Source organism: Crinia signifera, chromosome 1 (assembly GCF_055691185.1).
Source record: "Crinia signifera chromosome 1, ASM5569118v1, whole genome shotgun sequence".
In the NCBI taxonomy this organism is placed as follows: Eukaryota; Metazoa; Chordata; class Amphibia; order Anura; family Myobatrachidae; genus Crinia; species Crinia signifera.
Genome location: NC_139217.1, coordinates 61,221,668 through 61,247,807, shown reverse-complemented (window position 1 = coordinate 61,247,807; position 26,140 = coordinate 61,221,668). Strand labels below are relative to the sequence as shown.

The window sequence follows — 26,140 nt, the reverse complement described above, 5'->3', positions numbered from 1 at the left end:
AGATGGCGGGTGCTAGAATAAACACTTTGCATTTTACCTGACATTCCCAGAAAATAGCTGGTATACCACCCCCAAATTCCAGCTTCCTGTCAATCATATGACCAGCGATTAAAAATATAGCTGGTCGTTCGTCCGTTCTATGAATTCACAGCTGTGAGATCAGGTCTGAATAACCCCCTGTGTTCCAAAGCCAACCAGCTTTTGTTACCTGTATCACCGGCTCAGCTGCGTGCTATGTTCAACAGGATTATTTGCTGCTGCTGCTGCTGCTGCTGGTGACTGTGGACCTTATTCTAGTTCACTCTTTCGGACAAAATCCTTCTAAGATGGACAAAACTATCTGCTTTGCAGGGGGGCAGATGTAAAATGTGCAGAGATAATTAGATTTGGGTGAGTTATTTTGTTTCTGTGCAGGGTAAATATTGGCTGCTTTATTATTACACTGCAATATAGATCTCACTTTGTAGTAGAACCCCACCCAAATCTAACTCTTTCTGCACAAGTTACATCTGCCCCCCTGCAGTGCACATGGTTTTGTCCATCTAAGAAGGATTTTGTCAGAAAGAGTGAACTAGAATAAGGCCCTGTGTCCCTAAAGGTGAACCAGCATATGATACCCTCTATTATTTATTTATTTATTAACAGTTTCTTATATAGCGCACACAGATTCTGCAGCGCTTAACAGAGGATATTTGAGCATTCACATCAGTCCCTGCCCCAGTGGAGTTTACAATCTATGTTCCCTACCACATGTACAAGCACACACAGACATTCTAGGGTTAATTTTTGTTGGAAGCCAATCAGCGGTGTAGCTAGGTGCCACGGTGCCCGGAGCAAGGGCATATTTCGCGCCCCCCCGGAAATTTATTGGGGGCGTGGCTAACATGTGTTGGCATGTTACATTTGAAATATATAAGACACTGTAGACGAATCTGCTGCGCTATATAAGACCTGTAACGGAATCTGCTGAGCTATATAAGATGCTGTAACGTAATCTGCTGCGCTATATAAGACAATGTAACAGAATCTGCTGCGCTATATAAGACAATGTAACAGAATCTGCTGCGCTATATAAGAACCTATAACTGAATCTGCTGCGCTATATAAGACGCTGTAACGGAATCTGCTGCGCTATATAAGACACTGTAACGGAATCTGCTGCGCTATATAAGACACTGTAACGGAATCTGCTGCTCTATATAAGACACTGTAACGGAATCTGCTGCGCTATATAAGACACTGTAACGGAATCCGCTGCGCTATATAAGACACTGTAACGGAATCCGCTGCGCTATATAAGACCCTGTAACGGAATCTGAAGCGCTATATTAGACACTGTAACGGGACCTGCTGCGCTATATAAGACGCTGTAACAGAATCTGCTGCACTATATAAATAAATATATATGCACAGATAAAAATATATATAGCACAGCAGGGCAGCAGCAGAAGCCAGGGAGATTCAACCCACCCCCCCTCCCCTCCCCTCCCCTCCCCTCCCCCGGGCCCCACGAATCCCCCAAACCCCAAGGTTATTACTATGTTCATTATTCACAACATTGGTTAGCTGTAAAAGAAAAAAAATCCACCTTGAATAATGGGTTAACACAGGGCGTCACGGGCGGCAGCAGAACACCATCTAGCAGAGGCAGGTGACTCTGGAAGGAGTCTGTAGTCCTGCTACGCTGCGCTGCCCGGAAGCCGGACCGAGCAGCAGCAATTTAGAGAGGGCATAGGAGTGTCGGCTTGCCGCCCGGCCACATCGTCCGTGACGCTTGGCGGCAGGGACCGGGTGAGAAGGGCAGGAGGCAGGCGCCGGGCAGGGCAGGCGCCGGCGCACGCTGCCCGATACTTTAAACTTGTGCAGGGATCATTTGCGGAGGGGGGGCGGGCCGGCGGCGCCATTCGACCTCCCTACGCCTCTGAAGCCAATTAACCTACCAGTATATTTTTGGATTGTGGGAGGAAACCGGAGTACCCAGAGTAAACCCACGCAAACTCAGGAAGAATATGTAAACTCCGCACAGTTAGAGCCATGGTGGGAATTGAACCCATGACCTCAGTGCTGTGAGGCAGTAATGCTAACCATTACACCATCCTTGATGCCCCTCTAACAAATAGGAACTACAAGTACTTGTTCATTGCATAATGTTTTTCTGTATGGTATTATTGTACATTGTTGTGTACTGTTTATTCTTGCTTTGAGAAAGATTTTAGCCAATAAACTTAGTTGGAGTGGAGCAATAAGAGAATATACACCATGCTGTTGGCCTCTTCAGATGCCACTGCACACCAGACAACCCAATAGTGATCTGACGCCTATAGCTCTCAATAAACTTCAACAGTTTCAAAGGGATTGTTCTTAATCTCCAACACGATTTAAGAAGAGGCGTTGTTCATCCACAAGTTGCTTTTCATTAAAAGGTTTCCCAGATGTGAACAGTATATAACAAGAATCCCAGCGCGTTTCGTCAACCGAGTGACTTTATCAGGGGGGTATTAACAGGTCTAAGAACATAAATGTTGTAATCAATATCTTATCATGATACAATTTAAAATTCTGTACAAAGTATATTATACAAGAGTACATTATATTTAATAAAAGGCTGATTTATAACAATAAAGAGCACAAAGAATATAAGGTGGTGGTGTAGGTCCAAGGTAGTGATGTATTCATAAGTGCTGATAAACACAGAAAGATAATTTATAGATAATATACCTTCCAATAAAGATGAGGTTGATACTGGAAAGGTCGACAGCCAAAAGGTCAACATGGGGCTTTTCACTTTTTTTTGAGCTGACATGTGTCAACAGGCGGTATTTCATGCCCTACCATCCACAAGGGCATGGAGGGAGAATCTAATAGTGCCTGAAGCATGGCGAGCACAGCTGGCCATGCGAGGGGGTGCGGGCCACTTTGACGGTGTTCATTAGAAAAAAAGGGTTTTTTTGGCCAGTCGCACAGAAATTGTCTTTGTTCCATGTATAGGTTTGGAGGACCCCTTATATTGAAGTGTTAGTCATGGACATCTATACACATTAGGGTTGTGCTACCACAGGACACGATTGAAACAAATTAGGCGGAGAAAAAGAGAATGTCACTGTGCGGTGCACCAAAATATTGAATTAAAATGTAACCTTTATTGAAACACTTTATTAAAATAATGTTGCGAAATATAATACTGCTTTCACATTGCAGAAATATGTAATGACACGGTATTCTTAAATGGGACTTTAAAACGGGTCTGAGCCTTGAGACCTTTCACATTGCAGGTGAAAACCATTTTAAAAATCATTTAATACCATTCAAACATTCAACCCGTTTAACCCCCAAGGGACACGTTTCAAGCCATTGAAATAGAGCTGTTCAAACTGCCAAAAAAACGGCTTTAAAACGTGTAGGACTCTGCTTTTTAACCGTGTTGAAATACCAGTTAACTTTAACCGGTAAATCAACTCTGGCACTTTCACATTGCAGCCTTAAACGTTTTAAAATGGAAAAAAAACGACAATATACCGTTTTAAAAGTGCGATGTGAAAGTGGTATTAGACACATACAAACATGTAAGACACGGACAGTGAAGTAAAAAGGATATAGTATCCTCACACGGTGGGGCCCCGAGATGGAATCCCTCCTAAATATTGGTAGAGATCTTTCTTAAATGGTGCGTGAATAACTCAGATAATTGCCTGTTGTGTACCTATTAGCAACAATGTATTGGTGATTCCTTTAATTGGAATATCTTTAACAATCACAGTATATAGGTATCAACAGGTATGAGGGGGAGACAGGGTGCTGGGTCTGCGTACGCTTCGCAGGAGGAGCTTCTTTAGGACCAGGGCAGGGCCCCACGGTGTGAGGATACTATGGGGGTTATTCTAGTTCACTCTTTCTGACAAAATCCTTCTTAGATGGACAAAACCATGTGCACTGCAGGGGGGCAGATGTAAAATGTGCAGAGAGAATTAGAATTAGGTGAGTTATTTTGTTTCTGTGCAGGGTAAATACTGACTGCTTTATTTTTACACTGCAATATAGATCTCACTTTGTAGTAAAACCCCACCCAAATCTAATTCTCTCTGCACAAGTAACATCTGCCCCACCTGCAGTGCACATGGTGTTGTCCATCTAAGAAGGATTTTGTCAGAAAGAGTGAACTAGAATAAGGCCCTATATCCTTTTTACTTCACTGTCCGTGTCTTACATGTTTGTATGTGTCTTATATTTTGCAACATTATTTTAATAAAGTGTTTCAATAAAGGTTACATTTTAATTCAATATTTTGGTGCACCACACAGTCACATTCTCTTTTTCTCTGCTTAATGTGTTCATATTGACAGTGTCAACATCCAAGACAAAAAAGTGAAAGACCTATGTCTTTACTGTCAACCTAGCCATTGTTGACCCTCCACCCATGTCGACATTCGCTATGTCGACCTAGTTCATGTTTCAAACGAAGCCATGTTGACCTTGAGTGGTCAACCCAATGCATGTCGACCTAAAATTGGTCATTTCAATGACCCATACCGCTCTCATCCACTGCTGCAATTTAGATAGACCTCTTTACAGGTTCCAAAATGGGAACATTTTTACGGGAATAAAAACACTGCAGATGGAAAGAAAAATTTCCATCTGTGCAGTTCCTTCATCCCTTAACCTGTGTTGACCTTGTGCATTTTTATCTTTTGCTGTTTACCTACACATTGCCCACCTAATGTATCACACCCATTGTATACAAACACACATGGCCTGTGACAACTGATTTATACAAACACACACATAACTGTATGATCACATCAGCGCCCTCTACTGGTCACAGGACCACTGTGAACAAATAGAAATCTGTGATTTAAACAAATTGCTTTTGCCAATGTCGAGGTAAACGCTGTAGTAATCATGGGAAGTCATGTATACACACATATGGCAGGTAACATCTCTTCCACATAGTAATCAGTGCCCTCAGGATAAGTGTCACAGTACACCCTGCCTGGGTCTGGGACATGCACCAGGAATGCTGGGTCCTGTCTCCCATCAGTGTACGTGGCAGGGAGGGAGGAGGGATCCAGATTCATCGCTGGGAGGAGGGACAGCTGGACGGTAAGGAAGTAATGACTGCTGTTCTACTCGCACTAGGGGAAAATGAATGCACCAGAGGGTAGATGTACTATATACACACACAGACACAGACAGCACTCTGCAACAATGTAACAACTTATACACTCACCAGCTGCATGAATTAATTAAATGTAACAGTGTATTGTAAATGTAACAGTGTATTATACATGTAACGGTGTATTATAAATGCAACACTGTATGCAGTCATAGGTGAGCCATAGCTACACTGCTAAGAGTAACATATGGACGCTGTGACTCACATCACTGTAAAATGTGCATATTCACCGAAATCATTGGGAGGACCATAGTAAAGTGGGTTTGGGTGCTATACACAAATCCCCCCGGCAGGTGGCGCTGTAAACATAGAACCCAACTTTTTTTTGCTTTTCTCTGTAAAACACTAGAGTGAGCACATGAATAGCCATTCCTGTCTGCAATGCTGAGAGACAAAGTTGTAGACTGAGTGCAGAATACAGTAATTCTGTACTGTGACTGTCCCATAAAATTAAACATCAGACCTTTATATTACACTTTCACAAACTGTTTCCTTTCTGATCTATGTTTGGAAAGTAATAGCAACTATATAAGAGTAAATTACTGAGTGGGGCTGCAGTGGGACTACAAGTAACAGCATTGCTGTTAAAATCAGCTGCATTAGGTCATACTCAGCCTAGTGTCTGTAAATGTGGATACTAGTTTTTTTTTTTTTTTCTTCAATAACTTTATGAGTTATACTCGGTGACCTGTGGGTGGAGAGCTGGTTCTGTAACCCCATGGTGACCAGATAAGACTGAGAAGTGCTGTAATGCAGTTATGCGCACCCCTCTTCTGCCTGGGAACTCTCTGCAATATCGGAAGAGATGCTTTAAAAGTTCCTGAAATTCCAATTAGCAGATGTAATGTGTTTCCTACTGCAAGCCAGAGGCTGCCAGCATGGAGAGGGTTAAGCTGAGAGCATACAGCGTGGCAGTGTGTAGCTGCTGGATGTCTCATACATCTGGCTGCCTGGAGGTAGGTGTATGGACAAGCTTCACCCACCAACACAACTATAAATATATATATATATTTCCAAGCTAAAAAGTTTGGAGGGGGTATTTTATACACCAAGGCAGATAGGAGAGGCTACAGATGTCACAAGTGTGCCGTGGTTTTATTCTAAGGGGTACATTTGCTAAAGCTTCTAAAAATGAAAAGAGGTTGTTCATAGCAACCAATTATTTTCTAGGATGCAATAGAGAAATGATAGACAGGATTTAATTGGTTGCTATAGGCAACATCACCGCTTTTCATTTTTGGAAGCTTTAGTAAATTTACAGCTTAAGCTCTTTTCTGCATACGGTATTAAATGTGTCTTCAATAAATATCAAACTTAAGGTCGGAAGGATAATAATCTGTATTAATAACTGCATGAAACAACATTGTCCTCCCCAGCCCTAATGTCATTGTTTCTGTTTCCTCTACCCCCATGTTATTGTCGCTGTCCTCTTCTGCCCCCATGTCATTGCCATTTTTTTTCTCGATCCCCATGTCATTGGCGCTGCCCTCTTCTGCCCCCATGTCATTGCCACTGTAATTCTCTATCCCCATGTCATTGGCACTGCCCTCTTCTGCCCCCATGTCATTGCCACTTTTTTCTCTATCCCCATGTCATTGTCGCTGCCCTCTTCTGCCCCATGCCATTGTCGCTGCCCTCTTCTGCCCCATGTCATTGGTGCTGTTTCCTCTACGCCCATATCATTGTTGCTGCCCTCCTCGGCCAATGTCATTACTGCTGTAATTCTCTATTCCCATGTCATTGGCGTTGCCCTCTTCGGCCCCCATGTCATTGCTGCTGTCCTTCAATACCCGTATGTCATTGGCTCCATCCTCCTCTGCTCCCATGTCATTGTCGCTGTCCACCTCTGCCCCCATGTCATTGTCACTGTTCTCCTTTCATTGGTGTTGTCCTTCTCTGCCCCAATACAATGTAAATTGCTCTTCGCTTTCCCCGTGTGATATCATTATTGCTGTCCTCTTCTTACACCTGTAGTAAAATGTCGAGTGAGGAAGGGAAGGCAGAAGAGGAGGTCACTGCGACTGAGCTGGAGAAGATTGCAGATCTTATATTGAAGGACGATGGGGATTTGGAGCCACAGGAAAGATCCCAAACTGGTGAACTACAAAAGACGTCAGACGCTGAACCAGCTCTGAACTCTGAAGGCCAAGAACCCCAAGTAATACAAACACAGCCAACCCCAATGGAGTGTTGTGACCCAGTGAGCTTAGAACCAGTGACTGACGTTGGTCCCATTCATGAAGAACAAGAAAGTCCAGTAAGTACTTCAGCTCTTCTCAGCCTACATTAGACGTGGGCCTCTGTACTTTGTGCCCGAAGCAATTGTAATCTCATTCATTCACTACAAGTTTAGTGCCGAAGTGAGTCCTGAAGCACTGATTACCTGGTGCTAATGAATATGCGATACGGTGATATTATCTACAGCATTTAGGTCTACAAGCATTAGGTCTACACCACTAGGTCGACCTGCATTTAGGTTGACATGCATTTAGGTCGACATGGTCATTAGGTCGACTTTTATAAGGTCAACGTGGGGAAGGTCGACAGGCAAAAAGTCGACATGGGGTCATTTGACTGTTTTATGAGTCGACATGTGCCGACAGGTGGTATTTCATGCCCTACCATCCACTAGGGCAAGGCGGGAGAATAAAATAGTGTGCCGAGCGTAGCGTTGCACTGTGCCCGAAGCATGGCGAGCGGACGCGGTGCTATGTTGACTCTGTCGACGCTTGAAAAAAAAAAGAGAAAAAACATGTTGACTTTTTCACTGTCGACCTAATGACCCTGTCGACCTAACCCAGGGCTGGGCAATTGCAGCCCTCCAGATGTTGAGGAACTACACATCCCAGCATGCCTTGCATCAGTTTCAGCATGGCCACATAGCAAAATTAATGCAAAGCATCCTGGGATGTGTAGTTTCTCAACATCTGGAGGGCCGCAATTGCCAAGCCCTGACCTAACCCATGTCGACCTTCACTCAGGTCGACCTAAATGCAAGTCGACCTAATGGTGTAGACTAATGCTTGTAGACCTAAATGCAGTCTGACGAATGATCCCATTCCATGAATATATATATTTTCATGAACATAAGTTCAGGCCACAAATCAGGACACCAGCATGTGGATGTGGTGACCCATATTTCCTATTTTTGGGGGAATCATTTATTTTTATTGAACAGATAATAGAATAATAGTTTTGCGTCTACGTTTTCACCGTGTCAACTTTATCTGCCTTTTACAATATAACCTTTTTCACCCTGTCGACCATGAGGGGTACCCCTAGTGACTGCCACCCTAATGTCCACACCCGCATTAATGTTAGGCATGTAACTGGAGGCAGTCAGCGTTCAGAACAGACTCTCTTTCTAGCATTTTTTATAGGGTTTAGTTTGCCGTTTCGGGGCACTTTACCCCTTTGAATGCCAACGTTGCTGTGAGGGATCCTCAAAATATCCGCTAAAAATGCCGGCGCCGCTCAGAGCGACTGTTCTTTTAGTATAAATAACTACGAATCCAGCCAAGTCAGTTCATTGAAGTTTAGTTAAATATTCCACCCAAAAAAAGAACGGTCGCTGTGGGCGGCGCTGGCATGTTTAACGGATGTTTTGAGGATCTCTCACAGCAAACGTTGGCACTCAGAGGGTTAATAAAGAATGGAAAGCGCTTGAGACTTTAAAGTCCAGCCATTGATACCCAGTCATGGTGGTAATCCTGTGCTGGTATCGTAATGTTGGGCATACCCAAAGTTACCCACTCTGTGGAACCTTTCATCCAGGGAGCAGGAAGAGGGTCTTCCTCAGTAGTTAAGGCTGCCGCAGCCACATTCCTTACATGGGTCAGTTTGTGTATTGGTAAATAAGTAGTTTATATACATTTAGAACCCAAAACTGTGGACTGTTGGGCATATTGCCTCCCAAAGGGGCTGATTTACTAAGTCACGGAGAGAGATAAATTGCCAACCAATCTGCTCCTAACTGTCATGTTACAGACTGCATTTAAAAATTGACAGGAGCTGATTGGTTGGTAGTTTTTTCTTTCCACGTTATCACTCTCAAAGACTTATAACATTTTTTCATTAGTGTTGATTACATTTTTCCAATAGTGACACGTATTTAGCACGTTGTACTCTACATGTATCTCAGTATGTTATTCATGTTTTAGGACGCAGATGCAAAAGGAAGCACATGGACAACTTGGGGAACATGGGGTAAAACCCTTCTATCCTCAGCCAGTGCAACTGTAGGTGAGATGATCTTGTTCCTGGGACCTACAGCAAGTCTGCATTGTCACTGCTCTGTTTTACCTTGGAAAAGCTAATGCCACCCAGGCAGACAAAAGGAAAAAATGTATTTAAATGTATGTGCCAGGTGCAGAAGTATATGCATGTACTTCACAGAAAGAGTAGTAGATAAGTGGAATAGCCTCCCATCGGGATGCAGTGTAAATCTCGGTGGTCGGGATCCCGGCGTTCAGAATCCCGACGCTGGAATCCCGACCGCCGAAATCCCGACTACCAAAATCCAGACACTTTCTCCCTCCGGGGGTGTCCACGACACCCCCGGAGGGAGAATAAAAGAGTGTGCCGAGCGTAGCGAGGCACCGGGCCCGCTGCGGGATCCACGTCCCCCCCTTGTCGGGATTTCGGCGGTCAGGATTCCAGCGTCGGGATTCTGAACGCCGGGATCCCAACAGCCGGGATTTAATACTGAATCCCCTCCCATCAGAGGTGGTAGAGGCAAATACAGTAGAGCAATTTAAACATGCTTGGGATAGGCATATTAATTTCCTTACAAAGAAATAAAGATCAAATATGGTTTGAGGTAACATGTTTAAAAAAGGTGCAGACTACATGGGCCAAGTCGTTCTTCTCTGCCGTCAAATTCTATGTTTCTATATGTTTCTATGTTACTCAACAGCTTAAAGATGAGGCTGCACACCCTATGTTTACACAATAGTGTAATGACAACAAAGACATTATGGGGGGTATTCAATATGTGCCTCACCTATTCAGTGTTGCCGTTAACGATAGAATTGAAGCGTACCGGCTTTTTTTTGTGTGTGGCTCTCCAGCTCTTGTGAAACTACACATCCCAGCATGCACGGTCACAATTTTAGCATTAACTTATAGCAAAACTGTTGCCGGGCATGCTGGTACTTGTAGTTCCACAACAGCTAGCCGGCAAGGCCTGTTATGCATCATTGTGCCAACGATCTCTGCATGAGACTATAAATTATTCTGGCTTCTCACCAATTGCTAGTAATTGTAGTAGATTAACATAAAACCTTTGCGCCAACAGGCCACGGGCTATCTGCTGTAAAGGAGAAAGCAGGAGCCACTTTGCGGATCAGGACCTCCGAGTCCGAAGAAGGTTGTGATGCCATAAGCTCTGAAGCTGTAGAACAAGGTGATGTATTATACTGTTATGTTACTTGTCCCAGCCACGGACATCAGGAAATAAACCCCTCAAACCAGTTACAGGTTAAAGGAAATAACCTTGGCTCCCACACACGTATTTATAAATTTATAAATATATCTATGGATGAATCACATATGTTTTATTAGGTAGGTGGCCTAGATTGTCCCTACTGTATAATCCCACATGTGATGAGCCCACACCCCTGAGCTGGACTTTGGCTGACTTTTATGACCGTATCACTACTGTAATTCCAGCACTGCAGACACTTTGTGGCGCCTTATAAATAAAAGTAAATAAAGTAATAAAGTAAAAATACTTTCCTATCCTCACCTGGGTGTAGGCTTACTAAATCTTCTAAAACAGACAAGTGAAGGTGTTGCCCATAGCAACCAGCATCAGATTATAGCTATCATTTCTCTATTGCTACCTAGAAAATGATTGACAGAATCTCATAGGTTGCTATAGGCAACAACTACTTGTCTTTTTTAGAAGCTTTAGTAAATGCACCACTGATCGCGTCTCCTGTGCTAAAGTTTTAGCCTAGTCCTATGTCAAATGATTTAACCCGTAGGGACAGATGTATCAAGCTTCAAAAAGTGATACAATGGAGAGTGCGAAACAACCAGCCAATCAGCTCCCGCCTGTCATTTTTCAAACCCAGCCTTGGGAGCTGATTGGCTGGTTGTTTATTGCTCTCCATTTTATCACTTTTTGAAGCTTGATACATCTGGCCCAAAATAATTTAAGCTCCAAATAGCTAATTAAGATGTCTGTGTACTAAAAGCCGTGGAGAGGGGCCTGATTCAGACCTGTTCGCAGCCTTGTCATTTTCAAACCCAGCCTATAACGTGGAAGTGAGGCTGGTACTTTATCTCTTCCTAAGGCTTAGTACATAGACTTCTAGGTAAAGGGTCAGACACATGGTGCAGTGGCGGGGTGCTGGCATCAGTAAGCGTTTATGCTCCGTAACTCGTTAAGCGTGCATATTTCTTAGCTCTCTCCCTGAAATTCATTATATCCTGTACATTATCTCACTGTGGATAGATTATTATTATTCGTTATATTGTGCTACTAGGGGTCTGCTTAGAAAGTACAGAAACCGGATGTACAAAACAAGAACAAAGTGACTTACAGCAGAAAACCTTTGTAGGACATGGACAAGGTTTAGCACCATTGCTGCATCAGCAGTCAGAATATAGAAATAAGCAACGCATGATATTAAGTGATGGCAGAGAGGCAGGAGGAGGGGACAATGGGAACAATTCAGCCAGGCTCGCTAAGCAGCAGTCGTTCACTGCTTAGCAAGCCCTGAAATGCCGCCCGGCCAAACATCCCCAACCGCCGGATCCCCTTGGTACCATGCGAGGGGGTGTATGCGAACACATCCCCTCGCATGCGGCTGAAGGGGATAGGAATCATTTGATGGTCGTGACCATGGAATGTTTTATTTTTCTCTTTCCGAAATAAGTCCGTCTGAACTGACTTTTATTTCTGTCTGCCAAAGAAGAGGTGAGCTCCGCCTGCGTTCCCTGGGGAATTCTCAGTGTTTTCTTGGGGATGCCCATTAAACACTGGCCGATCCCCTGCTCGCCCCACTCCCTACCATACCCATACGAACGCTTCGGCGACTGTGATAGCCGCCAAAGGCGTTCCTACAGCAGCCCTGCACATGTGCAAATACATGCATGCGCAAAGCCGCACCATCGGTCTCCAGTGTGAATACGCTGGGGACCGACCAGTATTGAATCACCCCCAATGTCACAGTGCACACAGCAGACACAAAACTCATTGTCCAGCTGAAAGATGAAGACTCTAAACATCACATGGGAGGACAGAGGGAGGGCATAAAGAAGAGGCAGGATGTCACAATGATAACAGATCTCAGAGGAACCTTACAAAGCCTCTCTGCTTACAAGAACATGTGCCACGTTACTGTGGTTGCCACGGTAGTATTATGGAAAATAGGTGATAGTCACTTGACTCTGCATCAAGCCACGCCTTACCTATACCCTTTACACCATATTACACCATGTAACACAATTTTACACATTCTGCACATATAAGGCACTTTTGCTAAATTATCTTTCTCTATTGCTTTGATTATAGTATTGACGGAAAAAGAAGATTGCCCGGTAGAACCTTTGTCACCTTCCACAAGTTCTCGCGGTGTGTTTTCAGCATTAACAAATGTCGTACAGAATACGGTGAGTAATTATGGCCTCGGCGTAATACAAGTGCAGCAGTCAGCACCTGTTCTGCATGGTTTGGCTGTCATACATATAATTTCCTTTTAGATATGACCATTACAGGGGTTTCAAAAAGAGATTCGATGCTATAAATGATCCTTGATGTCTACACAGACAGCTGATCATGGGGAGATGTATCAAACCTTCTGAAGAGGACAAGTGGAGAAGTTCCCTGTAGTTACCAATCAGCTTTTAGCTATCATTTATCAAGTACATTGTATAACATGATAGGTAAAATCTAATTGGTTGCTGGTATAACCTCTTCACATGGCCTCTTTAAAATAGGTACTTGTGTATTTTGGCGGCGCCCCCGATGTCCGTCGTACGACGAACAGATCGCATGCCATGCACCCGATGGCATGCGATGCGATGCGACGCGATTTTGACCCCCTATACGACCAAAAATCGTATAAGCACCCTAAAGGGTGCTTTTGAGCACCCAAATGGGTGCTAACAATGTTAAATGCACCCCCACGCCACCCCCCACTATAAACGTGAACCCGAAGCGTGGCGAGCGCAGCGAGCCCACAAGGGGCGGCGGTACGCGTCCTACGACCTTTTCATACCCCCACTATCCACGTCGGCGTGGAGATGAGAATAGAATAGTGTGGCGAGCGCAGCGAGCCACCGAGCCCGAAGCGTGGCGAGCGCAGCGAGGGGACGCGGATACCTTCACAGTTATACGCGTCCCCTCGCGGGCTTCACAGGTGTCCGTGGCGACGCGGACACCTGTGAAGCCCGCGAGGGGAAGCGTTTACCTGTGAAGGTATCCGCGTCCCCTCGCGGGGCTCGCTGCGCTCGCCACGCTTCGGGCTCGGTGGCTCGCTGCGCTCGCCACACTATTCTATTCTCAACTCCAAGCCGACGTGGATAGTGGGGGTATGAAAAGGTCGTAGGACGCGTACCGCCGCCCCACGCGGGCTCGCTGCGCTCGCCACGCTTCCGGTTCACGTTTATAGTGGGGGGTGGCGTGGGGGTGCATTTAACATTGTAAGCACCCATTTGGGTGCTTAACATAGTATAAGCACCCATTAGGGTGCTTATACAATGTTTAATCGCATCGCATCCTATGGCATCGTATGCCATGTACAATGGCATACAATTTCAAAATTGTATGCCATCGTGCACTATCGTACGATATTGCGTCGCATCGCATACCATCGTATGTGTTATGGTATGCGATGCGATGGGCACCGCCAAAATACACAAGTACCTTAAAATATTTGTTTCATCTCCCCCATATGAAATACCCTATGGCAGTGTTTTTTAACCACTGTGCTTTGGCACACCAGTGTGCCTTCAGCTGTTCTCAAGTGTGCCCCCAGATCTAGAGATGCCCAAACCAGTTTACAGCCACCACCAGTTCTACTGTTACTTACTGGTCTCTTCTTTTCATGTAAAAGGCCAATGTATTGTATTTTTGTTACCTATGGGGACCAGTGTGATTGTTTTTTATATGGGGGCCAATAGGTTTGGTTTTTTCCTGTGGGGGCCAATGGGTTTTGCCCTGTTAAAATCTTATTTAGTGTGCCAAAAGGTTGAAAATCCCTGCCCTAATGATTTTTCGGGAATGCTCATGTTGTATACCAGGCATGGCCAAACTATTGTCCTCCAGCTGTTGTGAAACTACAAGTCCCATCATGCCTTGCCAAAGTTTTGCTATCAGGGAATGCTAAAACTATGGCAAGGCATGCTGGGATGTGTAGTTTCACAACAGCTGAAGGGCCACAGTTTGGCCATGCCTATTGTATTCCGTAATGATACAGCTATCCACAAGAAAGTCTGTGATATGAAATTATACTGTAAACCATATGAAATGATGTACATAACAGGCTACTCTAGTTTTTCTTGTGGTACCAGAAGTATATTTGTAAACGTGTTTTGTAAGATATGTATATCTCTGATGGTACATTCCTACTGCAGGGTAAGTCCGTTCTCAGTGGTGGCCTCGATGCCTTGGAGTTTATTGGGAAGAAGACCATGAATGTACTTGCAGAAAGTGACCCTGGATTTAAGAAAACGAAAATTCTTATGCAGAGAACAGTATCTTTATCGCAGGTGAGTCACGCAGTCCCCCAAACACTGGGTGCTCATTTACATGGGCGTTTTACAAGCAAGACATAATGACATTTTACACCTTTCACAGCAGTCCTATGTAAATGTTTGGATCCACTAGTCCATACCCTGATCTGGCAAATCCACTCTGCCATTTTCTGTACTTGTTAGGCCACACCCCCTTCATGGCATAATACATAATTTCTTTTTCGTCCACTAGGGGGCACAGGAGTTCATGCTGGGTATGAGAGGTGAGGTAGCAGAGCGTGCACTAAAGGGTTACAAAAATGTACCCAGCATGCTCCCTGCCTCCCTTCTCCCTCATAACCTGTCCCCTGACCCTGGGTCACCAGTTTTTTTCTTTGGTGCCAAGGAGAGAGCAGCACCATTATCGCGGCTGTTAGAACAGCCATGGGTTAGAGCTGCTGCGGCGGGTGCTCTTTTAGTGAATCACCGGCAGCGCAGCTCCATCACTCGGCGGCGGCGACGGCAGCGCTGGCGACTGGGCTGGGGACTTCCGTCGCGGGACCCTCTCTCGGAGGCTCCCGCATGCTGCACTCCGTCCCCGGGCAGGTAAGCGGCGGTTCCCTGCTTGCAGGGAGCCGCGTCTAGCAGCGATCCCCCCGTTTGTATGGGAGTCAGCGGGGGGGGCAGGCAGTGGGGGTCTGGACTGCTCCACCTTTCCACTAGATCACCAGGGACAATTAGTCAGGCTATGTCCCGGGGGTTGATGCCTGAGGGGGAGGTTAGACAGCCTGGGAACTTACAGCCATACACATTGTAAATGTTGTATATTGGGCCTGGTTAGTACTTGAGTGGGAGACCACATAGGAACACCAGGTGCTGTAGGTTAGTCCCTCCCCCACCCCTGGGGAAGTGCTGTGGCTTGCTCTCTGATTGCCCCAGGTGTCCCAGCTCCTCGTTAAGGTCCTAATCAGCAGCCATTCTGGCACTTGCTGGGTTTAGAGACGGAGGCTGCTGGGATTCTCCCCCACACCCTGCTCCTGGAAGCCTGGTGTGTGTGTGTAGTATTTCTCCTCTCCTGCTGCTGGCTGGATTGTTGAGCTCTGCTGATGTCTTCTTTCCAATATCATTGGAAGCTTGAAGACAGCCTGGGATCTACAGCTAATGCTGTATATTGGGCCTGGTTAGTACTTGAGTGGGTGACCACATAAGAACACCAGGTGATGTAGGATTGCCCCAGGTGTCCCAGCTCCTCATTAAGGTCCTAATCAGCAGCCATTCTGGCACTTGCTGGGTTTAGAGATGGAGGCTGCTGAGATTCTCCCCCACACCCTGCTCCTGGAGCCTGGTGTGTGTGGTATTTCTCCTCTCCTGCTGCTGGCTGGATTGTTGAGCTCTGCGGATGTCTTCTTTCCAATATCATTGGAAGCTTGAAGATAGCCTGGGATCTACAGCTAATGCTGTATATTGGGCCTGGTTAGTACTTGAGTGAGTGACCACATAGGAACACCAGGTGATGCCAGGTGTCCCAGCTCCTCATTAAGGTCCTAATCCGCAGCCATTCTGGCACTTGCTGGGTTTAGAGACGGAGGCTGCTGGGATTCTCCCCCACACCCTGCTCCTGGAGCCTGGTGTGTGTGTGGTATTTCTCCTCTCCTGCTGCTGCTGGCTGGATTGTTGAGCTCTGCGGATGTCTTCTTTCCAATATCATTGGAAGCTTGAAGATAGCCTGGGATCTACAGCTAATGCTGTATATTGGGCCTGGTTAGTACTTGAGTGGGTGACCACATAGGAACACCAGGTGCTGTAGGAGTACGGATGGTGTAATGGTTAGCATAACTGCCTCACAGCACTGAGGTCCTGGGTTCGATTCCCACCATGGCCCTAACTGTGCGGAATTTGTATATTCTCCCCGTACTTGAGTGGGTTTCCTCCGGGTACTCCGGTTTCCACCCACAATCCCAAAAAAAAAAATTTGCCCCAGGTGTCCCAGCTCCTCATTAAGGTCCTAATCAGCAGCCATTCTGGCACTTGCTGGGTTTAGAGATGGAGGCTGCTGGGATTCTTCCCTACACCCTGCTTCTGGAGCCTGGTGTTTGTGGTATTTATCCTCTCCTGCGGCTGGCTGGATTGTTGGGCTCTGCTGCTGTCTTCCTTCCAATATCATTGGAAGAGATGAAAGTTTGAAACACTGTCACCATTCATAGTATTGGCTTTGCATATACGGTGTCTCCTTTTCAGCTTGCTGAATTGTTGAGTTTATCTGCCCATACCAAATGGCTTTGCTAAAGCTTTGTGGGTAAGGCTGCAAGTGTGTTGCTTGGGTGTCAGTGTTGTAACTGCTGGTGTTTTTTGTCTTTTTTCATGGACAGTATGCCTAAGGCGAAACCTGGCAAGGAGACTCCATCTCCGATGCAGCGTACCTGTAGGGTATGTGTGGACATACTCTCTCGGCAGGAGGAGGATATCTGTTCCGGGTGTTTGGCCCTTGAAACAGATCTTCTGCCGCCTTCACAGCAGGAACCGGCCTGGGCTTCGACCTTGACTCAGGTATTGACATATTGACCGCTTGTCAACTCCTGTACCTCCTGCGCCCCTGCCCCCTGTGCCCATGCCCCCTGTGGCAGTGGCCAGCACCAGTGTTGGGGCAGCTCCTGCTTATGTAGAGCCCCCTTGGTGGCAATCCTTTGCACAATCTGTGCAGGGGTTGACGGCTACTCTGGCGGGCAGGGATTCCAGGAGGCAGTGTAGGCAGCAGAGTCCCGATGCGGGTTCTCCGCGTTCCGATTTGGATTCCAGCTCAGAGGGGAGTTCTTACTCTTCAGTGGCGGAATCCGCAGGGGCCGATGACACTTTGTCCTCAGCGGAGGTAGAGTCTCTGATGCAGGAGGTTAAGGCAGTCCTCCAGATGGAGGATGAGGCTCCTGCCCCTAAAAGTAAAGACCTGCTTTTTAAGCGTCTTAAAAAGGTATCGGCCCAGCTCCTGCCTTCGGCCCTCATGGAGGATTTATTGGAGACTGCGTGGTCTCATCCGTTTAGAAGGTTCCAGCTTTCCAAGCGACTTACTACTGTTTAACCTGTTTCTCCCACAGAGAGGGCTAAGTGGGAAAATCCTCCCCTGGCGGATGATCATGTTGCGCGATTAGCTCGCGCTTCAGTACTGCCCATTTCGGATTCTTCATCTTTGAAGGACCCCTCTGAGAATTTCCTCAGGACTGCTTTTTCACAGGCAGGGGCCATTAGGCGTACCACGCTTGCCGCGTCATGGGTGGCCAAGGCAGTGTCTGAGTGGGCGGGCAAGGTGGAGAGAGGTTTGTCCAACGGCACTAGTCCTTCCTCTAGATTTTCCTCATCCACTAAGGGCTATGCCCTGACATTCCGGTTCCCCCCTCCTCAGTGTTATTTTTGCACGGGTCTTCCAAAGAACCCAGCGAAACGACAAGTGCTACAGCTTTCCATCTGCTCTCTTTTGGACTCGAACGTCATTGTTCCAGTTCCTCAGGAGCAGAGGGGTCAGGGGTTCTTCTCCACCCTATGCTTGATTGACAAAATAGATGGTTCTCACCGTCCTATCCTGAATCTGAAGTCGCTCACTATTTTTCTGTGAGTGCCGAAGTTTTGCATGGAGTCCCTGCGTTCGATCATTCTCTCACTGGAGCCAGGGGACTTCATGGCCTCGCTAGATATACTTCACATCCATCCGACAGGAACATCAGCACTTTGAGGTTCGCCCTTCGGGTTGAACACTTCCAGTTCAGGGCGCTACCTTTTGGTTTATCTACGGCTCCCAGGGTGTTCACCAAGGTGATGGCGGTCAGGGCTGCACACCGTCACCGGCTGGGGGTTCGGATGATTCCATACCTGGACGGCCCACTGATTTTGGCAAAGTCCCCAGACCTACTACGGAGTCATTTGCAGGTCATGATTACACTTCTGTTATCTCACGGTGGAGGATAAGCTGGAAGAAATCGTTTCTTACTCCTTCCCAAAGGACACTTCACTTGGGAGCTCGGCTGGGCACTCGGTTGTAGAGAGTATATCTTCCAGAGGATAAGATCCACTCCCTTCAGAGGAAGATTCATTCCCTTATAGGTCACAGAAGGGTCTCAGTACACAAGTGTATGGTGGTGTCTTCGACATGGTAGAGTATACACAGTTTCACTCGCGCCCACTTCGGCTTTACACTCTCAGCCAGTGGACAGGAGATCATACTCGTCTAAGGAGTCAATTGATCACACTGCCCCCGAAGGTTCGCCTGTCTCTCACATGGTGGTTAAAGACAGACAACTTGTCTCAGGGCCGCCCGTTTTGGATTCCACGGGGCTGGGGAGCGGTTTGCAATTCTCAATCTTTTCAGGGTCGCTGGACGGCTCAGGAGAGTCGCCTTCCGATCAATCTCCTGGAATTGAGAGCAATCCTTCTGGCTCTTCAGAGGTTGGGGTCCCTCATCCGAGGGTGCCCTGTAAAGATCCGGTCCGACAGCACCACGCCCGTGGCCTTTATCAACAGGCAGGGCGGGACACGCAGCAAAGGAGCGATGAAAGAAGTCTCCAAGATATTCAGGTGGCCGGAGAAGCAGATTTCTGCAATCTCTGCAGTCTTCATCCCAGGGGTTCTCAATTTTGAGGCAGACTTTTTAAGTCGGCAAGATAGTGTACGCATTCCCCCTGTTTCAACTCCTACTTCGCCTTCTGTGGAAGTTCAGAAAGGAGGGAGGAATGATGATCCTAGTGGCCCCAGATTGGCCCCGTCGAGGTTGTTACACGGATCTATGGAACCTGTTGGTAGCCTCTCCTCTGAGTCTACCTCTGCGTCCAGACCTAATTTCACAGGGGCCATTCCGACACCCGGTCTTGAGTCGCCTGGCCTTGACGGGCTGGCTGTTGAGGTGTCCCTCTTTAGAGGTTTTCCGGGCACTTCAATCGTCTCCTTTCGAGCCTCTGGAGGAGGTGGATCTGAAATGGCTATCCTGGAAGGTGGCTTCTTGTTGGCTATTTCCTCAGCACGAAGGGGGTCTGACATGAGTGCATTATCATGGAAACCGTCTTTTCTGGTATTTCACCCGGACAGTGCGGTTCTTTGTACCAAACTGGATTTTCTTCCAAAGGTGGTGTCTGAGTTTCACCTTAACCAGGAAATAGTGGTGCCTTCTTTTCCAGGTTCTTCTGAAGCTGAAGCTTCTCTTGATGTAGTCCGTGCGTTGCAGATTTATCTTCGCAGGACTAAGTCAACTTGTAAGTCGGGTTCACTGTTTGTGCTTTATGGGGCCAATAAGAGGGGCTGGCCCGCTTCCAAACAGTCCTTGGCGAGTTGGCTCAGATCAGTGGTTCGCCAAGCGTATCTTTCCGCACTGATTACTCCCCCGGAGGGGATTACTGCACATTCTACCAGGTCTGTGGGTACATCCTGGGCCGCTAATCGAGGCGCCTCGGCTGAACAGCTCTGTAAGGCGGCTACTTGGTCCTTTTCCCAGACCTTTATCAAGTTTTATGCATTTGATACCTTTGCATCGGCTAATGCACAGCTTGGTAGACATGTGCTTTCCGCAGTCCAGGAGCGTCTCCCACCCGTGAGGGGACAGCTTTAGGACGTCCCAGCGTGAACTCCTGTGCCCCCTAGTGGACGAAAAATAAAATAGGATTTATGGTCTTACCTTGATAAATCCCTTTCTTTGAGTCCATAGAGGGCACAGGACGCCCTCCCAGACGCACCTGGTAGCGGGGCTTCCTATGTAGGAAAGTTCCATGGCTTTAGGGCCTGTATGCTATGTGGGCGTGCGTTTGCTCTTCCTTCTTCTCTGGCTCTGCTCCTACCTTGGGCTTGCTAACGAAACTGGTGACCCAGGGTCAGGGGGCGGGTTATGAGGGAGAAGGGAGGCAGGGAGCATGCTGGGTACATTTTTGTAACCCTTTGGTGCACGCTCTGCTACCTCACCTCTCATACCCAGCGTGAACTCCTGTGCACCCTATGGACTCAAAGAAAGGGATTTATCAAGGTAAGACCATAAATCCTATTTTTTCCCCTTCAGAAATATGAAATTGTAATTTCATTCATATGCAGCCTCCACAGTAGCTGTCCTCATTAAAATCTAATCTATCGCTGGGGCACTTTTTCATTCAAAAAATCTTAACCCCTTCATGACAGAGCCAGTTTGTGCCTTCATGACAGAGCCCTTTTTTTCAAATCTGACATGTCTCACTTAAGTGGGGATAACTTTTTTTTGCTTTTACTTATCCCAGTGATTTTGAGATTGTTTTCTCGTGACACATTGTACTTCAAGTTAGTGGTAAATTTTCGTCGATACAGTCTGTGTTTTTTTGTGAAAAATACCAAAATATCGTGAAAAAATGGAAAATTTAGCAATTTGCAAAATGTTAAATTTTCTGCTTGTGAGACAAATAATCATACCACTCAAAATAGTTAATAACTAACATAGACCATATGTCTACTTTATGTTTCCATCATTATTTCAACTTCCTTTTAATTTTTTTGGACACTAGGAGGCTTACAATATGAATAGCAAATTCTCAAATTTTCATGAAAATTTCAAACACTGATTTTTTTAGGGACCAGTTCAGTTCTGATGTGACTTTGAGGGACTTGTATGTGAGACACCCCCATAAATGATGCCATTTCAAAAACTGCACCCCTCACAGTATTCAAAACAGCATTTTGGAAGTTTGTTAACCCTTTAGGTGTTTCACAGGAATTAAAACAAAGTGTAGGTGAAATTTCAAAATTTCTTTTTTTTTTGCAGAGTTTCAATTTTAATACATTTTTCTAACGAATACAGTAGATTTTACTAGAGAAATGTGACTAAAAATTGATTCCCCCAATTCTTTTGTTTTCAAAAATATCCTATATGTGGCCCTAGTGTGCACTTTGACCAAACCACAGGCTTCATAATAGAAGGAGCACCTACTTGATTTTGGAGCCTCCTTTTTATGAGATTTTTTTTTAGGCACCATGTAGGTTTCTAGGCACCATAAGTGCTAAAAGTTAGGAACCTCCCCCACAAGTCACCCCATTTTGCAATCTACACCCCTCAGGGAATTCATCTAGGGGTATAGTGTACATTTCAAACCCCCAGGGGTTTCACCAATTGTGGTACAACTGGGATGTGAAAATGGAAAATTACATTTTTTTACACAAACATGCAGTTCTGGCTCAAAATTTTTCATTTTCACAAGGAATGAAGGAGACAAAGCACCCCAAAATCTGTGCCCCAATTTCTCCCGAGTACGGCAATGCCTCACATGTGACCAAAAAATACCAGTTGGGTGCATGGCAGGACTCAGAAGGGAAGGAGTGATTTTTGGATTTTGCAGCAAAGATTTTGGTGGAATGAATGGTGGGTGCTATGTTGCATTAGCAAGACTCCCAAAGCACCAATACAGTGGAACCCCCCCACAAGTCACCCCATTTTGCAAAGTACACCCCTCAGGGAATTCATCTAGGGGTATAGTGTACATTTCAAACCCCCAGGGGTTTCACCAATTTTGGTACAACTGGGATGTGAAAATGGAAAATTACATTTTTTTACACAAACATGCAGTTCTGGCTCAAAATTTTTCATTTTCACAAGGAATGAAGGAGACAAAGCACCCCAAAATATGTGCCCCAATTTCTCCCGAGTACGGCAATGCCTCACATGTGACCAAAAAATACCAGTTGGGTGCATGGCAGGACTCAGAAGGGAAGGAGTGATTTTTGGATTTTGCAGCAAAGATTTTGGTGGAATGAATGGTGGGTGCTATGTTGCATTAGCAAGACTCCCAAAGCACCAATACAGTGGAACCCCCCCACAAGTCACCCCATTTTGCAAAGTACACCCCTCAGGGAATTCATCTAGGGGTATAGTGTACATTTCAAACCCCCAGGGGTTTCACCAATTTTGGTACAACTGGGATGTGAAAATGGAAAATTACATTTTTTTACACAAACATGCAGTTCTGGCTCAAAATTTTTCATTTTCACAAGGAATGAAGGAGACAAAGCACCCCAAAATCTGTGCCCCAATTTCTCCCGAGTACGGCAATGCCTCACATGTGACCAAAAAATACCAGTTGGGTGCATGGCAGGACTCAGAAGGGAAGGAGTGATTTTTGGATTTTGCAGCAAAGATTTTGGTGGAATGAATGGTGGGTGCTATCTTGCATTAGCAAGACTCCCAAAGCACCAATACAGTGGAACCCCCCCACAAGTCACCCCATTTTGCAAAGTACACCCCTCAGGGAATTCATCTAGGGGTATAGTGTACATTTCAAACCCCCAGGGGTTTCACCAATTTTGGTACAACTGGGATGTGAAAATGGAAAATTACATTTTTTTACACAAACATGCAGTTCTGGCTCAAAATTTTTCATTTTCACAAGGAATGAAGGAGACAAAGCACCCCAAAATCTGTGCCCCAATTTCTCCCGAGTACGGCAATGCCTCACATGTGACCAAAAAATACCAGTTGGGTGCATGGCAGGACTCAGAAGGGAAGGAGTGATTTTTGGATTTTGCAGCAAAGATTTTGGTGGAATGAATGGTGGGTGCTATGTTGCATTAGCAAGACTCCCAAAGCACCAATACAGTGGAACCCCCCCACAAGTCACCCCATTTTGCAAAGTACACCCCTCAGGGAATTCATCTAGGGGTATAGTGTACATTTCAAACCCCCAGGGGTTTCACCAATTTTGGTACAACTGGGATGTGAAAATGGAAAATTACATTTTTTTACACAAACATGCAGTTCTGGCTCAAAATTTTTCATTTTCACAAGGAATGAAGGAGACAAAGCACCCCAAAATCTGTGCCCCAATTTCTCCCGAGTACGGCAATGCCTCACATGTGACCAAAAAATACCAGTTGGGTGCATGGCAGGACTCAGAAGGGAAGGAGTGATTTTTGGATTTTGCAGCAAAGATTTTGGTGGAATGAATGGTGGGTGCTATGTTGCATTAGCAAGACTCCCAAAGCACCAATACAGTGGAACCCCCCCACAAGTCACCCCATTTTGCAAAGTACACCCCTCAGGGAATTCATCTAGGGGTATAGTGTACATTTCAAACCCCCAGGGGTTTCACCAATTTTGGTACAACTGGGATGTGAAAATGGAAAATTACATTTTTTTACACAAACATGCAGTTCTGGCTCAAAATTTTTCATTTTCACAAGGAATGAAGGAGACAAAGCACCCCAAAATCTGTGCCCCAATTTCTCCCGAGTACGGCAATGCCTCACATGTGACCAAAAAATACCAGTTGGGTGCATGGCAGGACTCAGAAGGGAAGGAGTGATTTTTGGATTTTGCAGCACAGATTTTGGTGGAATGAATGGTGGGTGCTATGTTGCATTACCAATACAGTGGAACCCCCCCACAAGTGACCCCATTTTGCAAACTACACCCCTCAGGGAATTCATCTAGGGGTATAGTGTACATTTCAAACCCCCAGGGGTTTCATCAATTTTGGTACAACTGGGCAGTGAAAATGAAAAAAATACATTTTTTTACACAAAAATGTACTTCTGGCTCAAAATTTTTCATTTTCACAAGGAATGAAGGAGACAAAGCACCCCAAAATCTGTGCCCCAATTTCTCCAGAGTACGGCAATGCCTCACATGTGACCAAAAAATACCAGTTGGGTGCATGGCAGGACTCAGAAGGGAAGGAGTGATTTTTGGTTTTTGCAGCTCAGATTCTGGTGGAATGAATGGTGGGTGCTATGTGGCATTAGCAAGACCCCCGAAGCACGGTGAAATGATGAACCTAATAATCCATAGATGTGTGGTATATTTTGAAACACTCCTTTATACATAGGCCGGGTTTGTCGGGGCAAGTTTCACAGTGGAAAATAGTTTCCTTTCTTATTCCCTTTTTATAGCAAACTTTGCACCTTTTTTGTGTCCTGCCCTTTCTTGCAGTGGAGGGGATTTCGTTGGGAAAATGCTGCCCTGGTACAATACGGGGTCCAGTACTAGAAGTACTGGGGCCCTCTGCCTGCTGATTCCCAAATGTTAGGCTCTTTATGACTTCCTCTTGAAAGTGCATAAATGTCCCCCTCTGGCCGGTAGAACGGAATAGCACGTAAGCGTTATACAGTGCCATCTGGATGATATACACGGCCAGCTTCTTGTACCAGATATTTGTTTTCCGCAGGGCACTGTACGGCTTCAGTACCTGATCTGAAAGATCCACTCCGCCCATGTACTTATTGTAATCTAGGATACAATTTGGTTTTGAGGTGTGGGTACTGGTACCTCGTACAGGGATGGAGGTGGTACTGTCTCCATGAATTGTTGTCAGTATAAGGACATCCCTCTTGTCCTTATATTTGACCAACAACATATTTTCGGTGCATATTCCCCTGCTTTCACCCCTTCTCATTACTTGGGCAATGTGCGTTTTGGGGAGGCCTCTTTGGTTCTTGCGCACAGTACCGCAAGCTGCTGTACCTCTTGAACCAAGGGCCTTAAACAGGGGGATGCTGGTGTAAAAGTTATCCACATAGAGGTGATAACCCTTATCCAGGAAGGGGTGCATTAAATCCCAGACAATTTTTCCACTAACACCTACGAGGGAGGGGGGGCATTCTGGTGGTTCAATTCTTGAATCCTTCCCTTCATATACCCTAAACTTGTGGGTGTACCCTGTGATGCTTTCACACAGCTTATACATTTTTATGCCATACCTTGCCCTCTTACTGGGAAGGTACTGGCGGAATTTAACCCTTCCTTTAAAATGTATAAGGGACTCGTCGATACTAATACATTTATCAGGGATGTATAGCTCTGCAAATTTGGCACTGAAATGATCAATGACCGGCCTGACTTTGAATAGCCTGTCAAAGGTGGGATCATCTCTGGGTGGGCACTGTGCATTATCGGTGTAATGTATAAATTTATGGATTGCCTCAAAACGAGCCCGGGGCATGGCCATACGGTGAAATGGGGTGCTGTACAGAACATCTGTACTCCAATATTGCCTAATTTGTGGCTTTTTTACTATGCCCATATGTAACACCAGACCCCAAAACGTCATCATCTCTACTGCATCTACAGGGCTCCACCTAGCAAATGATGACGTGGGGTTTTGAGCAATAAACTGCTGGGCATATAAATTAGTTTGGTCCACCATTAAATTTATAAAATCATCAGAGAAAAATAATTTGAAAAAGTCAATTTCTCTGAGACCTGTTGAATCAAATTGGATTCCTGGGATGGCCAAAAACTCAGGAACCTGGGGCTCAAAATTGTCTGGTGGTGGGGTCCATACGAGATCAATTATTGGGGGGGGGGTC

The 26,140-nt window shown here is 45.8% G+C and overlaps 1 protein-coding gene across 3 annotated transcripts in view; it reads left to right on the top strand.

Annotated features, from left to right (window-relative positions):
* The window catches only part of FAM114A1 (family with sequence similarity 114 member A1), a 72,763-nt gene that overhangs the window by 16,449 nt on the left and 30,174 nt on the right, over positions 1-26,140 (top strand). Inside the window, exons 1-6 of one of the 3 annotated variants that reach the window (XM_083158434.1) lie at positions 4,955-5,097; positions 7,145-7,427; positions 9,331-9,412; positions 10,467-10,574; positions 12,693-12,790; positions 14,756-14,890. In XM_083158434.1, coding sequence (XP_083014560.1) covers positions 5,012-5,097; positions 7,145-7,427; positions 9,331-9,412; positions 10,467-10,574; positions 12,693-12,790; positions 14,756-14,890 — 792 coding nt within the window. In that variant the 5' untranslated portion in view covers positions 4,955-5,011. Of the gene's footprint in view, positions 1-4,954; positions 5,098-5,897; positions 6,127-7,144; positions 7,428-9,330; positions 9,413-10,466; positions 10,575-12,692; positions 12,791-14,755; positions 14,891-26,140 lie in introns of those variants that run through there. The other 2 variants (XM_083158441.1, XM_083158444.1) reach the window with 2 other exon arrangements.